General features: G+C 44.0%; 1 protein-coding gene across 4 annotated transcripts; it reads right to left on the minus strand.

Moving 5' to 3' along the window:
• Positions 1–528: 528 nt before the first annotated feature.
• LOC121841484 (Y+L amino acid transporter 2-like) lies at positions 529–23,581 on the minus strand. Of its 4 annotated transcripts, none has more exons than XM_042310182.1 (11): positions 23,458–23,574; positions 18,341–18,453; positions 12,025–12,362; positions 11,728–11,870; positions 9,577–9,702; positions 6,600–6,744; positions 6,213–6,336; positions 5,480–5,680; positions 3,408–3,557; positions 2,774–2,957; positions 529–2,309 (listed from the first exon to the last, which is right to left on the minus strand). In XM_042310182.1, exons 3-11 carry the CDS (start codon positions 12,330–12,332, stop codon positions 2,215–2,217), a joined length of 1,476 nt encoding a protein of 491 aa, XP_042166116.1. In that variant the 5' UTR covers positions 12,333–12,362; positions 18,341–18,453; positions 23,458–23,574; the 3' UTR covers positions 529–2,214. The 4 variants fall into 4 exon arrangements, with proteins under 4 accessions (XP_042166116.1, XP_042166114.1, XP_042166113.1 ...); XM_042310180.1 differs by having other exon boundaries at positions 12,025–12,478; XM_042310179.1 differs by lacking the exon at positions 18,341–18,453 and having other exon boundaries at positions 23,458–23,581.
• Between the last annotated feature and the right edge of the window lie 545 nt (positions 23,582–24,126).

Raw genomic sequence — 24,126 nt, forward strand, 5'->3', positions numbered from 1 at the left:
AAAACGTGTGCGAGCAAGGAGGCCAACAAACCTGACTCAGTTACACCAACTCTGTCTGGAGGAATGGACCAAAATTCACCCAACTTATTCTGGGAAGCTTGTGGAAGGCTACCCGAAACGTTTGACCCAAGTTAAACAACTTAAAGACAATGCTATCCAATACTAATTGAGTGTATGTAAACTCCTGACCCACTGGGAATGTGATGAAAGAAATAAAAGCTGAAAGAAATAACTATTATTCCGACATTTCACATTCTTAATAAAAGTGGTGATCCTAACTGAGCCAAGACAGGGAATTTTTACTAGGATTAAATGTCAGGAATTGTGAAAAACTGAGTTTAAATGTATTTGGCTAAGGTGTATGTAAACTTCCAACTTCAACTGTATGTTGTAGGATTTCTAGGTCTAAAACAAGATGAGAAAAAACAATTGAAAGTGAGACATGCATGACAAGTCTATGGCTGAGATTTAATAGGATAACCATCTAAAATTGTAAAAAACGCTTGTTTTGTATTTTTTTTAAAAACATTGGGAAACTGTATGAAGGATATGTCCATTTCTGCATCAGTAACGGTCAGTTTGGTTCTTCAGAAAGGCTTATGGTTTGAAATGTGTCAGTAAAATTGTACTAATTTGAATATCGAGTGCCGTTAACATGTCGCTGTAGGTGACTTCAACGCTGACTGAGAAAGCTAACTAGATTTGTGTACTAAGTGTATTGCTCCGATGTTTGCAAATTGAGCATTACTAAGCCCAAAGAGATTTTATTTTCAAATAAGAATTAAAAACCTAAATTTGATGAATTCCAGATTCAGTATTTTTACTTTTTCCCCTTCACCAAAAAGTAAAGTCCTAAAAAAAAGACTAAAAAAAGTTGGCAACCCTTGGAATAGGATAAAAAGGTGCTATGAACTGGGTGGTTTGAGCTCTGAATGCTGATGGTATATCAGACCGTACACCACGGGTATCAAAAAAAAGTTTATTTTTATGTTGGTAGCCAGTTGGCAATAATGCCCCTCGGGGGTTTGTGGTATATGGCCGCGTTGCATCGTGCCTATGAACAGTCCTAAGCCGTGGTAGATTGGCCATATACCACACCCGCTCGGGCTGTATTGCTTAGAGCGCTACCTTAGCGTAATAACGGCATAGGCTAAATATCTAAAGAATCCATGGGCCTACGTGTTACTTTCTGGACATCAATAGGACAACCATGGTAACAGTAACAATGTGAATAACTGGTGATGTCATATAGAATGATGGCATCCAAGTGAGATCAAAAGTGGCCTAAAGGCAACAGTAACTAAATGACTGTCGTCAGTCCGTCAAGGACAAACTGGTCATAAATAACGCTTTAAAACAAACGGCAGGACGGAAAAGGCAACAAACAGTAATCTCATCATGGGAAGGAGTGAGTTATCAGGGAGAATAGCGTAGCTTGGTAGAGACAACTAAAGAACCATTTTGTTCTAATTCAGTCGGTTCACCAATAAACATTACTTCAACTCCATAATGGCTCAACCCATGCCAGTTTCCATACAGTACATAAGTCACTTTATTCTTCAGTGACCCTTGTATAGGAGAGTACGGACCTAAAACTGTCAAAGACAGGTCATTGATAAGCAATTTGCGAGCACACACACACACACACACACCTGGCCTAAGGAAAGTACAGTTGGGTTAGAACAGGTATCTTTGATTAACCCCTCCCAACTTAAATAAAAAATCATGACTTTCATATCCAACTCATTCAATATCTAGACAAAGCAACAAACACTTCAATCTCCACTAACTTCAAACCCAATCTTTGGTCAGTAGGAGGTTCTAAATGGTCAGGAGGAGGTCCTAAATGGTCAGTAGGAGGTCCTGTTGAAATCTCCATTTCTTGCTTTTTTTGAATTGTTCAACTTCCATAATTGACAGTGTCCATAGGTGTAACCTGTAGGAGTGAACTACATTGTGCTGTTTTGCATGTGGCAGGTCACCAGCACTAGAAAGTGGCTTCCCTCAGGCCAACCATAGCACTGAACACAACACACTCACTGTGCAGTCCCATAGGAAATCAATTCACATCAATTAAATAAAATTAAAATAAAAAAAAAAGGAAAAAAAGAGAATAAACTGCTTCATCGATAAGCCTTGTGGAGGAGGAGGGCGGTGGAGTGTAGCTGTGATGGTGGGCTGTATGTTCCACCTATGGCTTAGTCTCTCCTGCCTTTACTCCAGCTTCTCCTCAGGGATGTTGTCCAGGTCTAGGTCAGGTGAGACCACACAGCACAGACACAGCTTCTGGGTGTTCAGGGAGATCATGTCTGAGTAAAGGAAATACAACCAGGAAGGTGTCAAAACCAAGCTTCCCCAGAGCTACAAAGTGTGACAACTTTTATAGTGCCCCCAACTACCGCATAGTAGCTCTACATTTGGTTATCCTAGTCTAATATTACGCCAATTCAAAAAGGTAACTACGATAGGAAACATTTCTTTCCACCATGTATATGCTGGCGTTAAACTCATTTCACCTATTATTCCCCTTAAATATTAAATCTTTCCTGTTGAAGCACGCTAGCTCTAATCATTATAATTCAACCTGAAACATTTGTAATCTCAAACTATCTTTTGGTATTGTTTTCAATAGTCCACTGTTGATACAGTCCCACAATGTTTTACAGGTCAGCAGTCCAGTTTTAGACATTGGACTTTCAAGAAGAAAAGTGTCCCTTGATCATGTGACGCTAGAGGGGCTATAGGAGGGGTACAGAATTGCTAGAGGTCTCACCGAGCATCCTGCCCAGGAAGGCAGGTCTGGAGGAGGGGGGCAGGTGGATACAGATGTAGTAGACTGGCGCTCCAGAAAGAGCCACCCCGATACCCACCAGAGAGTTGATGGTATCACTGTAGAGAGGTACTACCACCAGGAACACACTACATAGACAGTACACTATGGGGAAGAAGAGGGAGAGCTGGAGAGAGAGGGAGAGAGAGAAAACATGCTCACAAAAGAGATAGAGGGGAAATCTACACTTATACATTTAGTTGTTTAAGCAAGTCAGTTAAGAACAAATTCTTATTTTATAATGACGGCCTACCATGGCCAAACCCTAACGCGGACGACGCTGGGCCAATTGTGCGCCGCCCTATGAGACTCCCATTCACGGCTGGTTGTGATACAGTCTAGAATCGAACCAGGGTCTGTAGTGGCGCCTCTAGAACTGAGATGCAGTGCCTTAGACCGCTGCGCCACTCAGGAGCCATCATGCTTCCACAAATTCACCAAAGCAGTTGATAAAATTAACTGAAAAGGTCATTTCAAGGATTTGAGCCATATCCTAACACAGTTAAAATATAATACAACTTAATCGTCCATCCAGAAGGAACATTTTGCTTTCACCTTACAAGTATTAAAACCCTACCTTGACGGGCCGGTGCATGTCCGGAGCTTTGACCCGGAGGTAGATCTGGCTGGCGATGGACAGACCAATGAACAGCCAGTAGTTAAAGCTGAAGTAGTTGATGAGCTGGAACACGTCCTTCACACACAGGTAGATCAGAGACATGCCACCCTACAGAACACACACAGGACACACGTCACCGATCTGATCCTAGATCAGAGACATGCCACCCTACAGAACACACACAGGACACAGGACACCGATCTGATCCTAGATCAGAGACATGCCACCCTACAGAACACACACAGGACACAGGACACACGTCACCGATCTGATCCTAGATCAGAGACATGCCACCCTACAGAACACACACAGGACACACGTCACCGATCTGATCCTAGATCAGAGACATGCCACCCTACAGAACACACACAGGACACAAGTCACCGATCTGATCCTAGATCAGAGACATGCCACCCTACAGAACACACAGGACACAGGACACCGATCTGATCCTAGATCAGAGACATGCCACCCTACAGAACACACACAGGACACACGTCACCGATCTGATCCTAGATCAGAGACATGCCACCCTACAGAACACACACAGGACACAGGTCACCGATCTGATCCTAGATCAGAGACATGCCACCCTACAGAACACACACAGGACACACGTCACCGATCTGATCCTAGATCAGAGACATGCCACCCTACAGAACACACACAGGACACAGGACACCGATCTGATCCTAGATCAGAGACATGCCACCCTACAGAACACACACAGGACACACGTCACATCTGATCCTAGATCAGAGACATGCCACCCTACAGAACACACACAGGACACACGATCTGATCCTAGATCAGAGACATGCCACCCTACAGAACACACACAGGACACACGTCACCGATCTGATCCTAGATCAGAGACATGCCGCCCTACAGAACACACACAGGACACAGGACACACGTCACCGATCTGATCCTAGATCAGAAACATGGACACAGGTCACCGATCTGATCCTAGATCAGAGACATGCCGCCCTACAGAACACACACAGGACACAGGACATCTGATCCTAGATCAGAGACATGCCGCCCTCAGAACACACACAGGACACAGGACACACGTCATCTGATCCTAGATCAGAGACATGCCGCCCTGCAAAGACACACGTCACCGATCTGATCCTAGATCAGAGACATGCCGCCCTGCAAAGACACAGGACGTCACCTAGATCTGATCCTAGATCAGAGACATGCCGCCCTGCAAAGGACACACGTCACCTGATCTGATCCTAGATCAGAGACATGCCGCCCTGCAAAGACACACGTCACCGATCTGATCCTAGATCAGAGACATGCCGCCCTGCAAAGACACACGTCACCGATCTGATCCTAGATCAGAGACATGCCGCCCTGCAAAGACACACGTCACCGATCTGATCCTAGATCAGAGACATGCCGCCCTGCAAAGACACACGTCACCGATCTGATCCTAGATCAGAGACATGCCGCCCTGCAAAGACACACGTCACCGATCTGATCCTAGATCAGAGACATGCCGCCCTGCAAAGACACACGTCACCGATCTGATCCTAGATCAGAGACATGCCGCCCTGCAGGACACACGTCACCGATCTGATCCTAGATCAGAGACATGCCGCCCTGCAGGACACACGTCACCGATCTGATCCTAGATCAGAGACATGCCGCCCTGCAGGACACACGTCACCGATCTGATCCTAGATCAGAGACATGCCGCCCTACAGGACACACGTCACCGATCTGATCCTAGATCAGAGACATGCCGCCCTGCAAGACACACGTCACCGATCTGATCCTAGATCAGAGACATGCCGCCCTGCAGGACACACATTGGCCATGGACTTTGCAGGGAGGAGCCATGTTTGATTATGTGTAGTCTTGGAGCCGTTGTTCCCGGGTCCATACACGTTCAGACTAGCAGGATAGAACCTGAACCAGGAGATTTACACGAGAGAAGTATTAGAAAACTACATGCAACGTCACACTACCCATCCATCAATGTGTGACGTGACTGATTTAAGTCATCATTCACTTACGTTGAAGAGCAGTGCTGGGATGGGAGTGTAGCGCTTGACGTGGATCATGCAGAGGACGTTGGGTAAATGACCCTCCCTGGAGCCCACGAAGAACAGCCTGGAGGCAGCGATGATGGAGGAGTTGAGTCCTCCGTAACAGGAGATGGCCACTGACAGGGGGATCAGCCACCGAGCCCAGCCCAGCATCTCATCAGCAAACGTCTGAAGAGAAAGACCACAGCATCGGTTCTCGTCTGGGGTTTGTATACAACAACCAGAGTCCATTCATTGTCTTTCCATGGAGAAAATAGGAAAAGGGATTTTTCAGTTTACTTCCTGAATGGTAATGGAACTGACCCCATCTTTGCTAGCTACTGTCAACGCTCCTGAAAAGGTCCCTTACTCAGGGCCTTCTGTAATTACATGAACACAGGACAATGATGCTCAAGCCAACCTCATCAACTAGATTACTTCCTGAACCTGGTTATCATCTCATCTAGCCCCACTAGGGAGTTGTGCATCTGGTACAGACAGAGCCTCAGAGGAACCAGAGAACACAACAACAGCTGGTCAATTAGCTACACTGAACAGATGCTTTCAATAAGACCTACCTCGTGACCTGCATATGGTTTAACCATTATGTGTGCGTGTGTACATCTATAAGCAGTCCTTTGAAGTGAGAAAACCTTTATAATTCTTGATCATGATTGACTTTACATGGCAGTTGCCAACTCATCCATAACCTCAAACTCACCACAGCCACAGCCTCACTGGCCAGCACGGTTTCAGCATTCATCACGGTGTAGTAGGCAACGTTAGTCAGGATGTAGATCACCGTGACGATGGGCATTGAGATCCCTATGGCCAACGGGAGGTTCCTGGAAGGAATCGATAAAGAAATTGCTAGAACCCTATATAAAAACAACAAGGACAAACTTTGTGGGGAGAGAAACCTTGAGAGGAACCAGACGGGTAGGGCAGGGCTTATGCTCCTTGTCTATATTCCACCAACACAGTCAGACAGAATCAGTCAAGGAAGACAAGGTTTTGCAGTGTAGGGATGGTGGAGCCAACAACTTGGGCCATTTTCCATTGTGTCATTTAATTTATTTTTACATCATGGGAGGGGGGACTGCCTCACCTCTCCGGGTTCTTAATCTCCTCTGTGATAAAGTTGAGTGTGTCCCAGCCGGAATAAGAGTAGAGAGCAGCGTACAGAGCCAGAGCCATGTCCCCAGGGTTCACTTTAGAACCCTTAAACGAATCCTCAAAGTTCTGCGTCTGGCCTGAAGTATGCAGAGGAGAGGGGGTAATAGTGAATTATAGTCATTAATTGGGTATACTGTTGTTTAATGAGTTGTGTGTGTGTGTGTGTGTGTATATATATATAGAATCCTGATAGGCTGGAATGAGCTTTTAACCAGTGTCTATTCCACAAGTTTCCACCAATCTATGACGTTAAAATGCCTACTTACTCTGTTCCATCTGACTGTACAATCCACTGTCTCATCAGCCCAGGTAGGGAAGTTAGAAACTTGATGTCCACTATAAAAACCCTCCAGACTTTCTCTTTATTTTAGACTAACGTTTAGTTTAACAGCAGAGTTTGTATAAACCTTACTGTCTGTATCTCCAACATTGTTTCAATATTCAAATTCGATCACAAACTGTCCCATAGTAATGAACGTGTCGGGGGCGGTACGAGAGAGAGAGAGGCAGGCACCATTTCTCAACCAGTCGAAATCATGAATCAGCATCATTTTATGGATATACACAAAGGAATGTCAATTGAGAAAAGGTAAAACAAAATGAAGTGCGGCTGGTTCGCAGTCTTTCCAGCGTCAGTTTGAAGTTAAGAGTTAGCTGTGTTGTTGGCTAGCTCCTCTGAACAACAGTGTCCTGACGAGAGAGCACATTTTACATGTCAGGCGAAATCTCGCCTCATTAGCTCATTGTTATGTATCCAGATAAAATGTCATTAGAAAAGAGCGTAAACAAAATGCAGCTACTGTTTTTCTGTCTGCACTGTTTGATGTGAATAAGTTAGCCATAGTTGGCTAGTTAGCAAGAGATAAGAATGTTGCCATGGAACATGTGGGACGAACAACTGGGTCGCGGCCAGAGAAACAAAAAGACAACTGGCAACCGAACCAATAGAACGAACGACCAGCCGGCTTGGTCAGCAACCCTAGATGTGTCGGGACTATGTCTTATGGGAGGATGAAATAGAATTAATAAATTCATCAAAACAACATTTTTTATGAAAATATGTCAATCATTATTTGAATATATATCCTCCAAACACCAGCTTCTCGGGCATTATCACTTAAATAGAATTGGGCTATATAGCCTAGCTTTTTTCCAGTGGTACTATTCTCTTTACCATATGACCGGTTGTCAATAATGGCACACCCATATGACCGGTTGTCAATAATGGCACACCCATATGACCGGTTGTCAATAATGGCACACCCACACCCATATGACCGGTTGTCAATAATGGCACACCCACACCCATATGACCGGTTGTCAATAATGGCACACCCACACCCATATGACCGGTTGTCAATAATGGCACACCCACATGACCCAATAATGGCACACCCACATGACCGGTTGTCAATAATGGCACACCCATATGACCGGTTGTCAATAATGGCACACCCACATGACCGGTTGTCAATAATGGCACACCCACACCCATATGACCGGTTGTCAATAATGGCACACCCACATGACCGGTTGTCAATAATGGCACACCCACACCCATATGACCAGTTGTCAATAATGGCACACCCACACCCACATGACCGGTTGTCAATATGGCACACCCACACCCATATGACCGGTTGTCAATAATGGCACACCCACACCCACATGACCGGTTGTCAATAATGGCACACCCACATGACCGGTTGTCAATAATGGCACACCCACATGACCGGTTGTCAATAATGGCACACCCACATGACCGGTTGTCAATAATGGCACACCCACATGACCGGTTGTCAATAATGGCACACCCACATGACCTTGTCAATAATGGCACACCCCATGACCGGTTGTCAATAATGGCACACCCAGGACCGGTTGTCAATAATGGCACACCCACATGACCGGTTGTCAATAATGGCACACCCATGACCGGTTGTCAATAATGGCACACCCACATGACCGGTTGTCAATAATGGCACACCCAGGACCGGTTGTCAATAATGGCACACCCACATGACCGTTGTCAATAATGGCACACCCACATGACCGGTTGTCAATAATGGCACACCCACATGACCGGTTGTCAATAATGGCACACCCACATGACCGGTTGTCAATAATGGCACACCCACATGACCGGTTGTCAATAATGGCACACCCACATGACCGGTTAGCCAATAATGGCACACCCACATGACCGGTTGTCAATAATGGCACACCCACATGACCGGTTGTCAATAATGGCACACCCACATGACCGGTTGTCAATAATGGCACACCCAGACCGGTTGTCAATAATGGCACACCCACATGACCGGTTGTCAATAATGGCACACCCACATGACCGGCTGTCAATAATGGCACACCCACATGACCGTTGTCAATAATGGCACACCCACATGACCGGCTGTCAATAATGGCACACCCACATGACCGGTTGTCAATAATGGCACACCCACATGACCGGTTGTCAATAATGGCACACCCACATGACCGGTTGTCAATAATGGCACACCCACATGACCGAGTTGTCAATAATGGCACACCCACACCCACATGACCGGTTGTCAATAATGGCACACCCATCCCATATGACCGGTTGTCAATAATGGCACACCCACAGACCGTTGTCAATAATGGCACACCCACACCCATATGACCAGTTGTCAATAATGGCACACCCACCCATATGACCGGTTGGCAATATGGCACACCCACACCCATATGACCGGTTGGCAATATGGCACACCCACACGACCGGTTGTCAATATGGCACACCCACACCCATATGACCGATTAGCAATATGGCACAACCCACATAGCCGATTAGCAAGTAAAGCTCCATCTTGACAATGCATCAGGACATTATCATGGTTACATTGGTGCATCCCCAGGGAACATACCTTGTCCTAGCTTGACCATCCCAGCGATGATGATGACGATGAGAGCCAGGACCTTAGCTACTGTAGAGACCACCTGGAGGATGGCCCCCCATTTCACCTTCATACAGTTCACACACGTCAGGAGACCTAGGAGGAGGAGAGATCAGTGTGTGTTCCACAGCGGAGTCCTCCGGTATAGAGAAGACCTGAAATTGACCTTGGCAATCCTGGTTAAAAATCAGTTAGCCATGAGTACAACAACTTGCGGACTCACCAAGCTAGTGGAACTAGAAATGGATAGAGATTCAGACCTGATAAAGTCGGCCTTGATAGTGGAACTAGAAATGCTACCAATAAAGCAGAGTACAAGTCTGATAAGGCTAATGGCTTAGGAATGATTCCAGATAGAGTGTCTGATAAACCCATCTCTATCCACCACTACAGAGAGAGTTGATAACATTACAGTCCAGGAGGACAGGCTGCTCTCCATCATGTAAAGTCATCTGCAGGACAGTGTGCACCTGCAGGCAGAGAGAGTGTGATTTGACTCCATTTCCTCTCCACTGGTATGTACCCTGGTCCCAGAGGAGAGGTGTATGGGTTTGCATGGTCATGCCAGAAAGAAAAATAAGCCTGAAGCCTCTTACTGTATTTTCAAGTTTTGAATAGCTATCCTTATTTTGTTGGTCTAGGGTTTCTCAAAACTTAAACTTCATTGTTTCCCACTAAAATCAGGGACTGATTTAGACCTGGGACACCAGGTGTGGGTAATTAATTATCATAAGGTAGACCAGAAAAGCAGCAGGCTCCGGACCCCGTAGGGTCAGAGTTGAATACCCCTGTTCTATGATAATAGCTGCATGCATGCACACGCGAAGCAGGAATGTGGCCTTGGCCACACCACATCCAAGGTTAATGGAAGGATAGTGTAAAGAGAACATTTGCAAATTCGATGTGGAGAGAGGCTGTTCTTACGACACATATTTTACTCATGTTAAGACGGCTTACAGCACAGGAGGTTGGTGGTACCTTAATTGGGGAGGACGGTCTGGTGGTAATAGGTGGAATGGTATGAAATACGTTATGGTTTCCAGGTGTTTGATACCATTCCATTTGTGCCGTTCTCCCCTCAGCAGCCTCCTGTGGCCTACAGTGTACTATGATCAAGAGATTACCAGTTGTGTGTGAATAGTTACATTGAAAATTAATCAAGGGTTTGAACAAGGACCTAATGTCGCTGGTCAGCGTTTTTATGCTTCAGGGAGAATTTCTACAGTGGTTTCACACGACAACCAAATGCTTCCATGACAAGATGATCCTGCTGTTGTTATGGCCTGTGGCATTTATGTACCAAGTCCTGTGTTTTGGCAACATGGATTCTTTGACATATAGGGTACTGTTATACCCGGGCCTTCTCTGAAACCTGTCACCAATGCCTAGCATATACCATTACAATATACACTCAAAATCACCAAAACTAAATCTAACCTTTAGTATAGCAACTATATTTCCCTAAAACACCAAGGATAAATACATAAAAGTAGGTTTTCCGTTCACTATAATAGGATGTCAGGTTGCCTCAGCATAGACCTCAGCCTCTTACACTAACCAGAGAATCACTTCTCTTTTACTCACACATCATTGATGAAGGTAGGAAAGCGTTTGAATGTGAATGTCTCCCGGTGCCCATAGAGAGAAAGAGAACGGACAATATGGCCGAATTCCTGAGGGGATTCAACTAAACGTCAGGCTGCTTTAGTTTGTTCTGTTCCATCTGTCTGACTCAACAGAATACCTTCTCTGAGCTTTCTCCATGTTTGTCAGACAAACTCATATCGGACCTTGAGGGGCTCCAACTGAACACAAACACACGCACATTTATATCCCCCTTTCAAACATAGAGATGACGCAGGATATGAAAGCAACTACTAAGTAAACACACAGGTGCACTTCACAGGGGCACCTGCAAGGCATGTAAGCCTTAGGAGGAGAGACATCAAAATAAACAGAGTAGTGATATCAAACCTCTGGGTTGAGTTCAGTAGCACGAAGTAGAAAAACATTTTGCAACAGCGAATGTAAATCTGTGTTCTTATTGGACAAGTTCAGGTAGTATCTCCGTATTTCAAAACAGGCAGAGGGAAGAAAAGTAGTGAGCTCAGCTCATCTTACCGATGATGGCTGCTGCTATGAGTCTCACAGCATCGTAAGGGGCTGTGCAGGTGGGGTAGAAGGGCTGCACCAGGTAGTTAGAGAAGGTGAGGGCTATGACAGCCTGGCAGGCTGGCTCCACGATCATCAGGGACGTCCACAGCCTGGTAATTAAAAACAAGAACTAATTCAAATTGGAGCATAAACAAGGATTTGTATAGAACTTATAGTTGCTCAAATCACTTTCTATGTAATAGATTATCTCAATGAGAGAAACCTATATAAAAATATAAAAAGTGGAATAAGGGGGAACCTGACCTAATAAAAGCCAGAAAGCCTCCAAAGGACTCCAGGATATATGCGTAACTGGCCCCAGACTTGTGGATGGTGGTTCCCAGCTCGGCGTAGCACAGAGCCCCGAACACGGAGAAGACCCCGCCGATGGCCCACACCACGAGAGACAGGCCGAAGGAGCCGGTGTAGAGGAGAACCCCTTTGGGAGACACGAAGATGCCCGAGCCGATCATGTTGCCCACGATGAGACAGACCCCGTGGAGCAGGGAGATCTCCTGCTTCAAACGCATGGAGCCAGTCGACAAGGTGTCGGCGTCTTTCTTAATCCCCATGGTGATGGTTCGGTTTGGGTGGAGGCAGGGCTGGAGACAGGGACAAGGACAGAGGGAGCAGCACGTCACCAAGCAAGGCCACGATGTCTATCGCTCTCAACGGATGGTCATCATGTTGTCTTTAAAATCAGCTGGACACAACAAGGCTGTAGGGAAATTAAGACAGTAAAATGTTAGCGCAGGAGGCAAGACAATATAAAAAGCAATGCGAAACTGTTATGCGTCAGGCAACAACTGATTGTATTAGGTAAGTAAACTGCAGCATTTGAGGGAGACACTGGAATACCTAGCTAAACCTATGTAGGTGATAACTATTTCATTTAACTAGGCAAGTCAGCTATCAACAAATTCTTATTTACAATGACGGCCTACAAAAAGGCCTCCTGGGGACGGGGATTCAAAAACATACATCACGACAAGAGAGACAACGCTACATAAAGAGAGACCTAAGACAACACAGCAACACAACATGGTAGCAACAACACACTAGCAGCACAAAACATGTTACAAACATTGGGCACAGACAACAGCACAAAGGCAAGAAGGTAGAGACAACTATACATCACGCAAAGCAGCCACAACCGTCAGTAAGAGTGTTTGTTGCAGCTCGTTCCAGTCGCTAGCTGCAGCGAACTGAAAAGATGAGCGACCCAGGGATGTGTGTGCTTTGGGGACCTTTACCAGAATGTGACTGGCAGAACGGGTGTTGTATGTGGAGGATGAGGGCTGCAGTAGATATCTCAGATAACTAGGGGTGCATATTTTGGGGGTATATTCAGAGGTGGAAACTTTGTGGGAATTAACGGAAATATATGCAAATTAATACAATTTAAAATGTAGATGTTTTTTGCATTGGATAAAAACTCAGCAAAAAAAAAACATCCCCTATTCAGGACCCTGTCTTTCAAAGACAACTTGTAAAAATCCAAATAACTTCACAGATCTTCATTGTAAAGGGTTTAATCACTGTTTCCCATGCTTGTTCAATGAACCATAATTAATGAACATGCACCTGTGGAACGGTCGTTAAGACAGTAACAGCGTACAGTAGGCAATTAAGGTCAGTTATGAAAACTTAGGACACCAAAGAGGACTTTCTACTGACTCTGAAAAACACCAAAAGAAAGATACCCAAGGTCCCTGCTCATCTGCGTGAACGTGCCTTAGGCATGAGGACTGCAGATGTGGCCAGGGGAATAAATTGCAATGTCCGTACTGTGAGACGCCTAAGACAGCGCTACAGGGGGACAGGACGGACAGCTGATCGTCCTCGCAGTGGCAGACCACGTGTAACACCAGCACAGCATCGGTACATCCGAACATCACACCTATGGGACAGGATGGCAAGAACTTCCCGAGTTACACCAGGAACGCACAATCCCCCCGATCAGTGCTCAGACTCTCAGCCTATTGCTGACAGAGGCTGGACTGATGGCTTGTTGTAAGGCAGGTCCTCACCAGACATCACCGGCAACAACGTCACCTATGGGAAGAAACCCACCGTCGCAGGACCAGACTGACAAGTGCTCATCACTGACGAGTCACAGTTTTGTCTCGCGGTGATGGTCGGATTCGCATTTATCACCGAAGAAATGAGCGTTACACCGAGGCCTGTACTCTGGAGCGGGATCGATTTGGAGGTGGAGGGTCCGTCATGGTCTGGGGAGGTGTGTCACAGCATCATCGGACTGAGCTTGTTGTCATTGCAGGAAATCGCAACGCTGTGTGTTACAGGGAAGACATCCTCCTCCCTCATGTGGTACCCTTCCTGCAGGCTCAGCCTGACATGACCCTACAGTATGACAATGCCACCAGCCATACTGCTCGTTCTGTGCGTGATTTCCTGCAAGACAGGAATATCAGTGTTCTGCCATGGCCAGTGAAGAGCCCAGATCTAATTCCCATTGAGCACGTCTGGGACCTGTTGGATCGGAGGGTGAGGGCTAGGGCCATTCCCCCCAGAAATGTCTGGGAACTTGCAGGTGCCTTGGTGGAAGAGTGGGGTAACATCTCACAGCAAGAACTGGCAAATCTGGTGCAGTCCATGAGGAAGAGATGTACTGCAGTACTTAATGCAGCTGGTGGCCACACCAGATACTGACTGTTACTTTTGATTTTGTTCAGGGACACATTCAATTTATGTTAGTCAAATGTCTGTGGAACCTGTTCAGTTTGTCTCAGGTTGTTGAATATTGTTATGTTCGACAAATATTTGTATGCATGTTAAATTTGATGAAAATAAACGCAGTTGACAGTTGAAAATACATCACTCTACTATTATTCTGACATTTCACATTCTTAAAATAAAGTGGTGATCCTAACTGACCTAAGACAGGGAATTTTAACTAGGATTAAATGTCAGGAATTTTGAAAAACTGGGTTTAAATATATTTGGCTAAATTGTATGTTAACCTCCGACTTCAACTGTAAATAGTTAAGCAATTAGATTAAACATCTTTCTAAGAAATGTTTTAAAATGCAACATGTATGGAAACAGGTGACATGGCAGCAAAAACAAACTAGCATAACTTGTTAACAAGTTAAAATTATTTAAACCCACTGTGGTAGGATACCATTTACTAGTTAACAAAAAACATAACGTATGTCATAAAATATATTCACCCCACCCAGTAACTTACCAGAAAGCATGTAGTCCTTGGCTCAGACAGTGTAGTAGTGTGGGCTCAATAGCATCTCATTTAGTGGGCAAGATCTTGAGAATCAGCTGCACATGTGATGGAAGAGTGCACTGTGCATGCAGAGGGTTGCAATTCCATTGAATTGGGGATAGTTTAACCAAAATATGCCAAAAGGCCTAGAATTGGCTTATGTGTATCCCACAAAAAAAAGTTAACTTTTTTGAAGAATTTAAGCAACATCTCCGGGTTTAAACTTCCCATGGAAAATGTCCGACCCTTTGCAACTCTACAGATAACATGTATGAAGTCTACAGTCGGTATGCACCACAAGCAGCAGAGGAGGAGGAGTTCAATCATTATGCATTTCTGGGTATTTGTATGCATTATGGATCCCCATTAGCCAAGGTAGCAGCTACTTTTCCTGGGGTCCAGCTAAATTCAGGCAGTTATACAATTTAAGATATTACAATACGTTCACAACACATTAAGTGTGTGACCTCAGGACTCTACGACAACAAAATCCACGTGTACGTGTGTGTAGAGTGCGTATTATATAGTGTGTTTGTATGCGTCGGTCTGTGCCAGTTTGTGTTGTGTCACAGTCCCTGCTGTACGGTGCATATTTAATCTAATTCTACTGCTTGCATGAGCTACTTGATGTGGAATAGAGTTGCATGTAGTCATGACTACGTAGTACTGTGCTCCTCCCGTAGTCTGTTCTGGACCTGGGGACTATGAAGAGATCTCTGGTGGCAGGTCTTGTGGGGCGTGGCATGCATGCGTGTCTGAGCGATGTGCCAAGAGTTCATAAACAGACTAACTCTGTGCATTCAACATTCAACAATACCTCTCACAAACACAACTAGTGATGAAGTCAATCTCTCCTCCACTTTGAGTCTGGAGAGATTGACATGCATATTATTAGTGTTCTGCTCGTTGTTGCACCTGACCACATGTCTGAACAGTAGTCCAGGTGTGACAAAACTAGGGCCTGTAGGACCTGCCTTGTTGATAGTGTTGTTAAGAAGGTAGAGTAAAGCTTTATTATGGACAGACTTGTCCACAACTTAGCTACCGTTGTATCAATAGGATTTTGACCATGACCGTTAACAATCCAGGGTTACTCCAAGTAGTTTAGTCACCTCAACTTGCTCAATTTCCACATTATTTATTACAAGGATTTAGGTGAGGTATAGGGTTTAGTGAATTGTCCCAAATACAATGCTTTTATTTATTTTTTAATATTTAGGACAAATGTATTCCTTGCCACCCATTCTGAAACTAACTGCAGCTCTTAAGTGTTGCAGTCATTTCACTCGCTGTAGTAGCTGACATGTAATGTGGTGTTGTGTCAACCGCATACATAGACACACTGACTTTACTCAAGGCCAGTGGCATGTCATTAGTAAAGATAGATAAAAGTAAGGGGCCTAGACAGCTACCCTGGGGAATTCCTGATTCTACCTGGATTACATTGGAGAGGCTTCCATTAAAGAACACCCTCTATGTTCTGTTAGACAGGTAACTCTTTATCCACAATATAAAGCCAGAACAAGTTTCCAGCAGCAGACTATGATAGATAATGTCAAACGCCGCACTGGAGTCCAACAAAACAGCCCCCATACACAATCGTTTTCATAAATTTCACTCAGGGAGCCTGTAGGACCTGCCAATCAGTCAATTGGCAGGTCCTACAGTCAATTGTGTAAGTGCTGTGCTTGTTGAATGTCCTTCCCTATAAATGTGCTGAAGGTCTGTGGTCAATTTGTTTACTATAAAATAGCATTGTATCTGGTCAAACACCATTTTTCCCCTAAGTCTACTCAGGGTTGGTAACAGGCTGATTGCTCCGCTATTTGAGCCAGTAAAGGGGCTTTACTATTCTTAGGTAGGGGAATAAGGTTTGCTTCCCTCCAGGCCTGAGGCACACACTTTCTAGTAGGCTTAAAATTGAAGATATGGCAAATAGGAGTGGCAATATCGTTCGCCATTATCCTCAGTAACTTTCCATCCAAGTTGTCAGACCCCAGTGGCTTGATTGTCCTTCATAATTTAGTCAGATATACTTGGATGTGTAGTGTCAGCGTTTGTTGCTGGCATGTCATGCCCAAGTTCGCTAATCTTGCCAAATAAAAAAAAATATTAAAGTAGTTGGCAATATCAGTGGGTTTTGTGGTGAACGAGCCATCAGTGAATGGAGTTTTCTTTTTTGCCCAAAATGTAATTGTAAAATGTAACGCATCAAAGCGTTTCAATATAATTTATTTGTTTCAGTGTAATTTCTTATTTTTAATTCAGTTTAGTCACATGACTTCTCAATTTGCAGTACTTTTGCCCATCAGTCTTGCAGCCAGACCTTTAGCGTCAGAACAACAGATTTGTACCTTGTCAGCTCAGGGGTTTGAACTTGCAACCTTCCGGTTACTAGTCCAACGCTCTAACCACTAGGCTACCCTACCGCCCCATACATACTAACAAATATTATTTGCATCAACATGGGAATCACTACTAAATGTATTGTATGGCCTCTTATGCACTATATTAGGCCCAGCCTTTGGAACTTTGGTTTTCCTAGATATGGCTACAATACCAAGTTAATTTCTGAAGCAATACTAAAGACGTGTTCAAAACATGAGGATTTCATTCCTGTGCTGTTTGTAAATACCCTGGTACAAGTAGGTTGACTGAACCTGAACCAGGATGCAGGCACTACTTAGTTTGAAGCTCTTGAGTGAGCAGCCTGATGCTTGATAACGTATGTGATATCATGTCACATGTTATCCAGATACTGACTGTTAACACCTGGTGGTCTATAGCAGCTTCCCACCAGAATGGGCTTTTAGGTGAGGCAGATGAACCTGTAGCCATATTAACTTCAACAGTATTTAAAATTAGATCCTCAAAGCTTTATAGGAATGTGGTTCTGAATATAAAAAAGACCAGACCAGCTTTGGCATATCTGTCTTTTCTTTAGACCTTAGAACCAGCAGTTACAGTGGAGTAGTGCTGGTGAACGCTACAGCACGGTCTGTTTTCCCACTAACAGGCATTGTGCCTGGCTAGTGGAACAAAGTAGTGGGTGCCTTAGCAAAAGCCCTGTTCTGCATTCCAGTGGAACAAAGTAGTGGGTGCCTTAGCAAAAGCCCTGTTCTGCATTCCAGTGGAACAAAGTAGTGGGTGCCTTAGCAAAAGCCCTGTTCTGCATTCCAGTGGAACAAAGTAGTGGGTGCCTTAGCAAAAGCCCTGTTCTGCATTCCAGTGGAACAAAGTAGTGGGTGCCTTAGCAAAAGCCCTGTTCTGCATTCCAGTGGAACAAAGTAGTGGGTGCCTTAGCAAAAGCCTTGTTCTACATTCTATTGGAACACTCACCTCACTGATTCTAATCTCTTCTTCTCCGCTCTCTGAAGTGTAAATAAAATGACGTAGAGGAGAGGCCCAGCTCAACTCGCCTGAGATTCAAGTCGCTGTTCTTTACTCGACCTCTGGAGCAAAGAGAAGAAGGCGTGAATTTTTATTTTAATCTTTGTTCAAATACCTGGTATTGCTATGGGAGGATTTCCCATGGCTGCGTTTGGTTTGTTTACCGACTAGAATATCAACGTGACTGTGGAACATTTGGCATTTCAAGGTAGATAGATGGTTATTAGAATGCAGTAATGGCGCACTATAGCTTGAACATGCACTTGCAGGATATAGCCTAATTTGTTTTTTATCCAAGGAAAAATACATTTGTTCTCTTTGAACTTTCCCTAAATGTCTGGCCTAAAACACACAGTTTAGACAAGCTCGATTTCACTGAAAATGTACTTTGCATTTATCAACCGTGTCATCAAGTTAGGACATTCTACACAGCCGAGCAAGGCCTCCAAAACAGCAAGGGGGGAAACATGTACCTGCTCCAGAACATCGTCGGTCTCCGTTTAGCTCTGTTCTTGAGCGAAGAACAGAGAAGCTTAATTCATTGTAGGACATCACATGGACTCCTATGGTTGCAGTCTACTCCAGCACAAACAACTATGGGACCAGGCTACCCTTATCAAGGAAATCCCTTATCAAACAAACATAATGGTCATGTTGCGTTTGTAATTCCTCTGTGTGTGTGTATATATTTATAATAACTGAGTGTTTAATGCCTTTCTCCATTTGTGTTTGCAGTACCACCGTTTGTGTGTCTTTATAATACCTCTGTTTGTAAAGCCTGTGTGTTTAATGCCTCAGGCGTTACGAACACAAACAGCCTCTCAGGAAGAGGCTTCCTCTTCTCCTTTACTAGTTCCTCTCTCTCTCTCTCATCTCCATTAATATGAAATCAGAGGGACGCCAGTCATGCAGACATGCCTATTAGATTCCAACAGCATCTGGTCTGATGGTCTGCCTTTATGCTTTGAAATACACTGCCTTCAATTAAAAAAGTATTCAGAATGCCTGGCAGTACAACATTAGGCTACGGCATGCATATGGGTTCTAGGAATGACTCCTAGCATAGACTACTCACTGATTCAACAAGAATATATCAGTAGTGCCACAGCACAAGGAAGGCCATGTGGGAATTGCTTTTCCTCGCCTGTCAACATCAGCTTGTAGCAAGGGATGCAATAGTTTAATTAATCTGGCTTTAATATACAATTAAAACAGGTAAATAAAGCCTAAAACTAGGCCAGAATGTTTAATAAAATTATATTTAAACTTGCTCTACCTGTTGTCTTTGCACTTTGTCCTTCAGCTGCTCTAATTGATGAGAGTAATGTTTACCCGACTTTTGGTTCAGTACCAAAGTCAAGTTAGTCCAATATAAAACTCTCATCAATAGCTTTTGAACCAACCATGCCATGAAAATTGTATATTCTACACACAATACCCCCATAATGACGAGGCAACAACAGGTTTATACCCCGACTACACTGCTCGTTTCGCAAAATACATTTAGGAGTCGATGTTATTCAATTATTGCGTGTGCCAACGAGCGTCTGTGTTGCCAAGGGCTAAAATAGAAGTCATTCCTATTTCTGACACAGATCACGCACAGATCCTGCCTCTCCCATCTCCTCATTGGTTTATAGAAGCAGGGAGCCACGTGCCATCTCCTCATTGGTTATACCCACGTGGGTGATTGAAAGACGAACTATTGCCGGTAAGTGCCATGTAAGAAAGCTAACGTTTCAGTTCCTTGCTCAGAACATGAGAACATATGAAAGCTGGTGGTTCCTTTTAACATGAGTCTTCAATATTCCCAGGTAAGAAGTTTTAGGTTGTAGTTAATATAGGAATTATAGGACTATTTCCCTCTATACCATTTGTATTTCATTAACCTTTGACTATTGGATGTTCTTATAGGCACTTTAGTATTGCCAGTGTAACAGTATAGCTTCCGTCCCTCTCCTCGCTCCTCCCTGGGTTCGAACCAGGAACACAATGACAACAGTCACCCTCGAAGCAGCGTTACCCATGCAGAGCAAGGGAAACAACCACAGGCTCAGAGTGAGTGACGTTTGAAATGCTATTATGGCTAGCTAGTTAGCGCGCTTTCACATCGGTTACACCAGCCTCATCTCGGGAGTTGATAGGCTTGAAGTCATAAACAGCGCAATGCTTGACGCACAATGAAGAGCTGCTGGCAAAACGCACGAAAGTGCTGTTTGAATGAATGTTTACGAGCCTGCTTCTGCCTACCACCGCTCAGTCAGATACTTGTATGCTCAGTCAGATTATATGCAATGCAGGACACGCTAGATAATATCTAGTAATATCATCAACCATGTGTAGTTAACTAGCGATTATGATTGATTGTTTTTATAAGATAAGTTTAACGCTAGCTAGCAACTTACCTTGGCTTACTGCATTTGCGTAACAGGCAGTCTCCTTGTGGAGTGCACAGGGACTAGTTAATTGTAAGGTTGCAAGATTATATCCCCCGAACTGACCAGGTGAAAATCTGTCGTTCTGCAGCTGAACGAGGCAGTTAACCCACCGTTCCTAGGCCGTCATTGAAAATAAGAATGTTTTAAGCTAACTGTTCTGTTGCATGGGGAATAACTATTTTTTATGTAACCTAGGCCTACTGGTTGTATGAATTTTGGATGCATCGTTCCACAACTGTCCCAGAGTCTGTTTGGACCATTTCTTTCTCAACAAGGTAAACTTTCTGGGGGCGGCCCGTCAGAGTCCAGGACACAGTTGCACAGGGCGGGGTTGAGACCCAGGGCCTCCAGTTTGATGATGGGCTTGGAGAGTACAATGGTGTTGCATGCTGAGCTGTTTTTTGTACAGATGGGATAAGGCAGTGTGCAGTGTAATGGCGATTGCGTCATCTGTGGACCTGTTTGGGCAGTATGCAAACTGAAGTGAGTCTAGGGTGACATGATCCTTGACTAGCCTCTCAAAGCTAGTCATGATGACAGAAGTGAGTGTTATGGTAATTTAGTTCAGCCTACTTTTGTCTATACAGATTTTTTTAAATTTTATTTAACTAGGCAAGTCAGTTAAGAACAAATTATTATTTACAATGACGGCCTAACCCGGCCAAACCCGGACGACGCTGGGCCAATTGTGCACCACCCTATGGGACTCCCAATCACGGCTGGATGCGATACACCCGTGTTTCGAACCATCAACTGTAGTGACGCATCTTGCACTGACGCATCAAGCAGTTCGTATTATTCTGTACCAGGGTTTCCTTTATGAAAATGTGGCACTGGACATTTGACTAGCAGCATTTAATTAAAACATGATTTGGTCACAGAGGATCATTAGCTTCCCCTAGCCTTAAAAAAATAATAATTGTGCATTGCCTACAGTCGGAAGGAAAGGCAGCACGTACTGCAAATGCCAAATACAGGAGGACAGAAACTAGCTGTCTTCCGGCTACACATGGTGCTTCCCTACAGACTGCTGCGGAGGCTACTGTAGAACATTGCAAAATTGTGTGTTTTAATCAAGTATTTGGTGACATTAATCTGTAGTAGTTTTAATTTTTTTTTAAAAGCTAACTTTGAAATGTTTCACAATTTTTTTAAACGAAATTCACTGAGGATGGTCCTCCCCGTCCTCTTCTGAGGAGACTTCACTGATGCATATGGGTCCGGTACATTTCTCCAATGTCAGATCAATTAAAATGCTGCCAGTCAAAATGTCCAGTGCCACATGTTTATAAAGGAAACCCTGGTACAGAATAATAGGAACTGCTCTGAGACCAGGTTTTCCACAAGGACAACAGGTAGAGTAAGTTTAAAGGTAATGCATTTAAACATTCTGGCTTCTAAGAAACAGTAACACGATTTTTTGAGGGGGTAGCATTAGTTTCAAGCTGTATATAGGATACCAATTAATTGTGTAGTACAGCATGATCACATGAAGTAATTTTACTTGCTTGAAAGTCAGATATCACTGACCATATGTTCTGGATAGATAAACTGGGAAAACGTGCGCAGGTTACATTCTTTATGCAACAATTCTCCACCACCGCTCGCGTATTTTTTTGTGACAATTTTGGATGTTGGGACCCTCCATGTCTTAACGCGGTGTGTAACATCCTAAATTGTCCGAAAGTACGACAACGGTGGTGGAAAATTGTGTTTCATTATTTAAAATGACGCATATTTTCCACACAATTATATTTAGTTATGGAGGAAAATGGCCTTTGCAGTCTGAATGGAGGACACTTTATGTACGAGCCGATCCACGGGTGACACGAGTGCATTAGTCGGAAATGCACATCAAGCCTTAGTGGACTAAACTCGCCATGGAGTGGATTTTAGTCCGCCAATCAAGCCATGTGGATGGATCGGAACTATCGGCTGCCTATAAGCAAAACCTACGTTTCAAGGGAAACGAATATACTTTGTTTTTTTTGCCCACATCGGTCCAAAGTGCAAAACATTTCGCCCACGTCCCCAAAGTACCATACTAGGCAGTCAAGCAGCAAAACGTGGACAGAGTCGCACAAACTGGCATGCGCAAAAATTGACAAGCATAACTTAGCCAGCCGTTTTTTGTTTTGTTTGATGCTTTATTTAGCCACACAGACTCCAGTCCGTTGAGCTGAAACTAGCTAAATAATTTACTGTAAACTGTATTGTTTTGCTAACGTTAGTAGTCACGGCAAAAGTTAGCTAGCTAGTTATAGTAGCTAAAGCTAGCAACGCTATCGTTTTTTTCGGTAGCTATCTAAATGTAATAATACTTGCAGCTAGAGAACTCTCAAAAACGTACAAATGATAAATATTTTCCAGGTAGTTCGAGTAAATACCATAAAGTACCAGATAGTAGCTAGTTAGATGAAACGAACCACGTTTGGACCCTGTCCAACCACGACACATGCTGATGATGCTGAACTGCCGCATGTGCGTGGCAGTTCAACCCAGAAACGTTTCGCTAGCTAGCAAGTTGAGCTAAACAACTGAGTAGTCAAACATCTGAAAGTGAATAAAAATGTAGGTAAGAAGCAAAAATCTAATTTTCTCTCAAAATACTTAGATATAAAGCCTTACCTTGAGAACTTCTTTCAATGAGACTGAAACACCATGTGCAAGCTTACTCAATGCTGGATGTTTGATTATCGTTGCTGGCTGCCTCTTCGTCATCACTTACTTTTTCCCCGCTCCTCCTTCACTTGGAGGAGGAGGTGATTTTATTTGTATTTTATTAATGCGATACCCTGTGATGAAAATAGATGCTTCATCCTCCTCCTATCTAAAGTCAGGTTGAAGTCAGTTGTTGAGTTTAGTTAGGATGAAATGCTTTAACTACACTGAACAAAAATATAAACGCAACATGTAAAGTGTTGGTCCATGTTTCATGAGCTGAAATAAAAGATTTCAGAAATTTTCCATACACACAAAAAGCTTATTTCTCTCAAATTTTGTGCACAAATTTGTTTACATCCCTGTTAGTGAGCATTTCTCCTTTGCCAACATAATCCATCCACCTTACATATGCCGCATAGCAAGAATATCAAGAAGCTGATTAAACTGCATGATCATTACAAAGGTGCACTTTGTGCTGGGGACAATAAAAGGCCACTTTAAAATGTGCAGTTTTGTCACACAACACAAGGCCACAGATGGCTCAAGTTTTGAGGGAGCATGAAATGTTCATGCTGACTGCAGCAATGTCCATCAGAGCTGTTGCCAGATAATTGTTTGTTAATTTCTCTACCA

Source organism: Oncorhynchus tshawytscha, linkage group LG31 (assembly GCF_018296145.1).
Source record: "Oncorhynchus tshawytscha isolate Ot180627B linkage group LG31, Otsh_v2.0, whole genome shotgun sequence".
In the NCBI taxonomy this organism is placed as follows: Eukaryota; Metazoa; Chordata; class Actinopteri; order Salmoniformes; family Salmonidae; genus Oncorhynchus; species Oncorhynchus tshawytscha.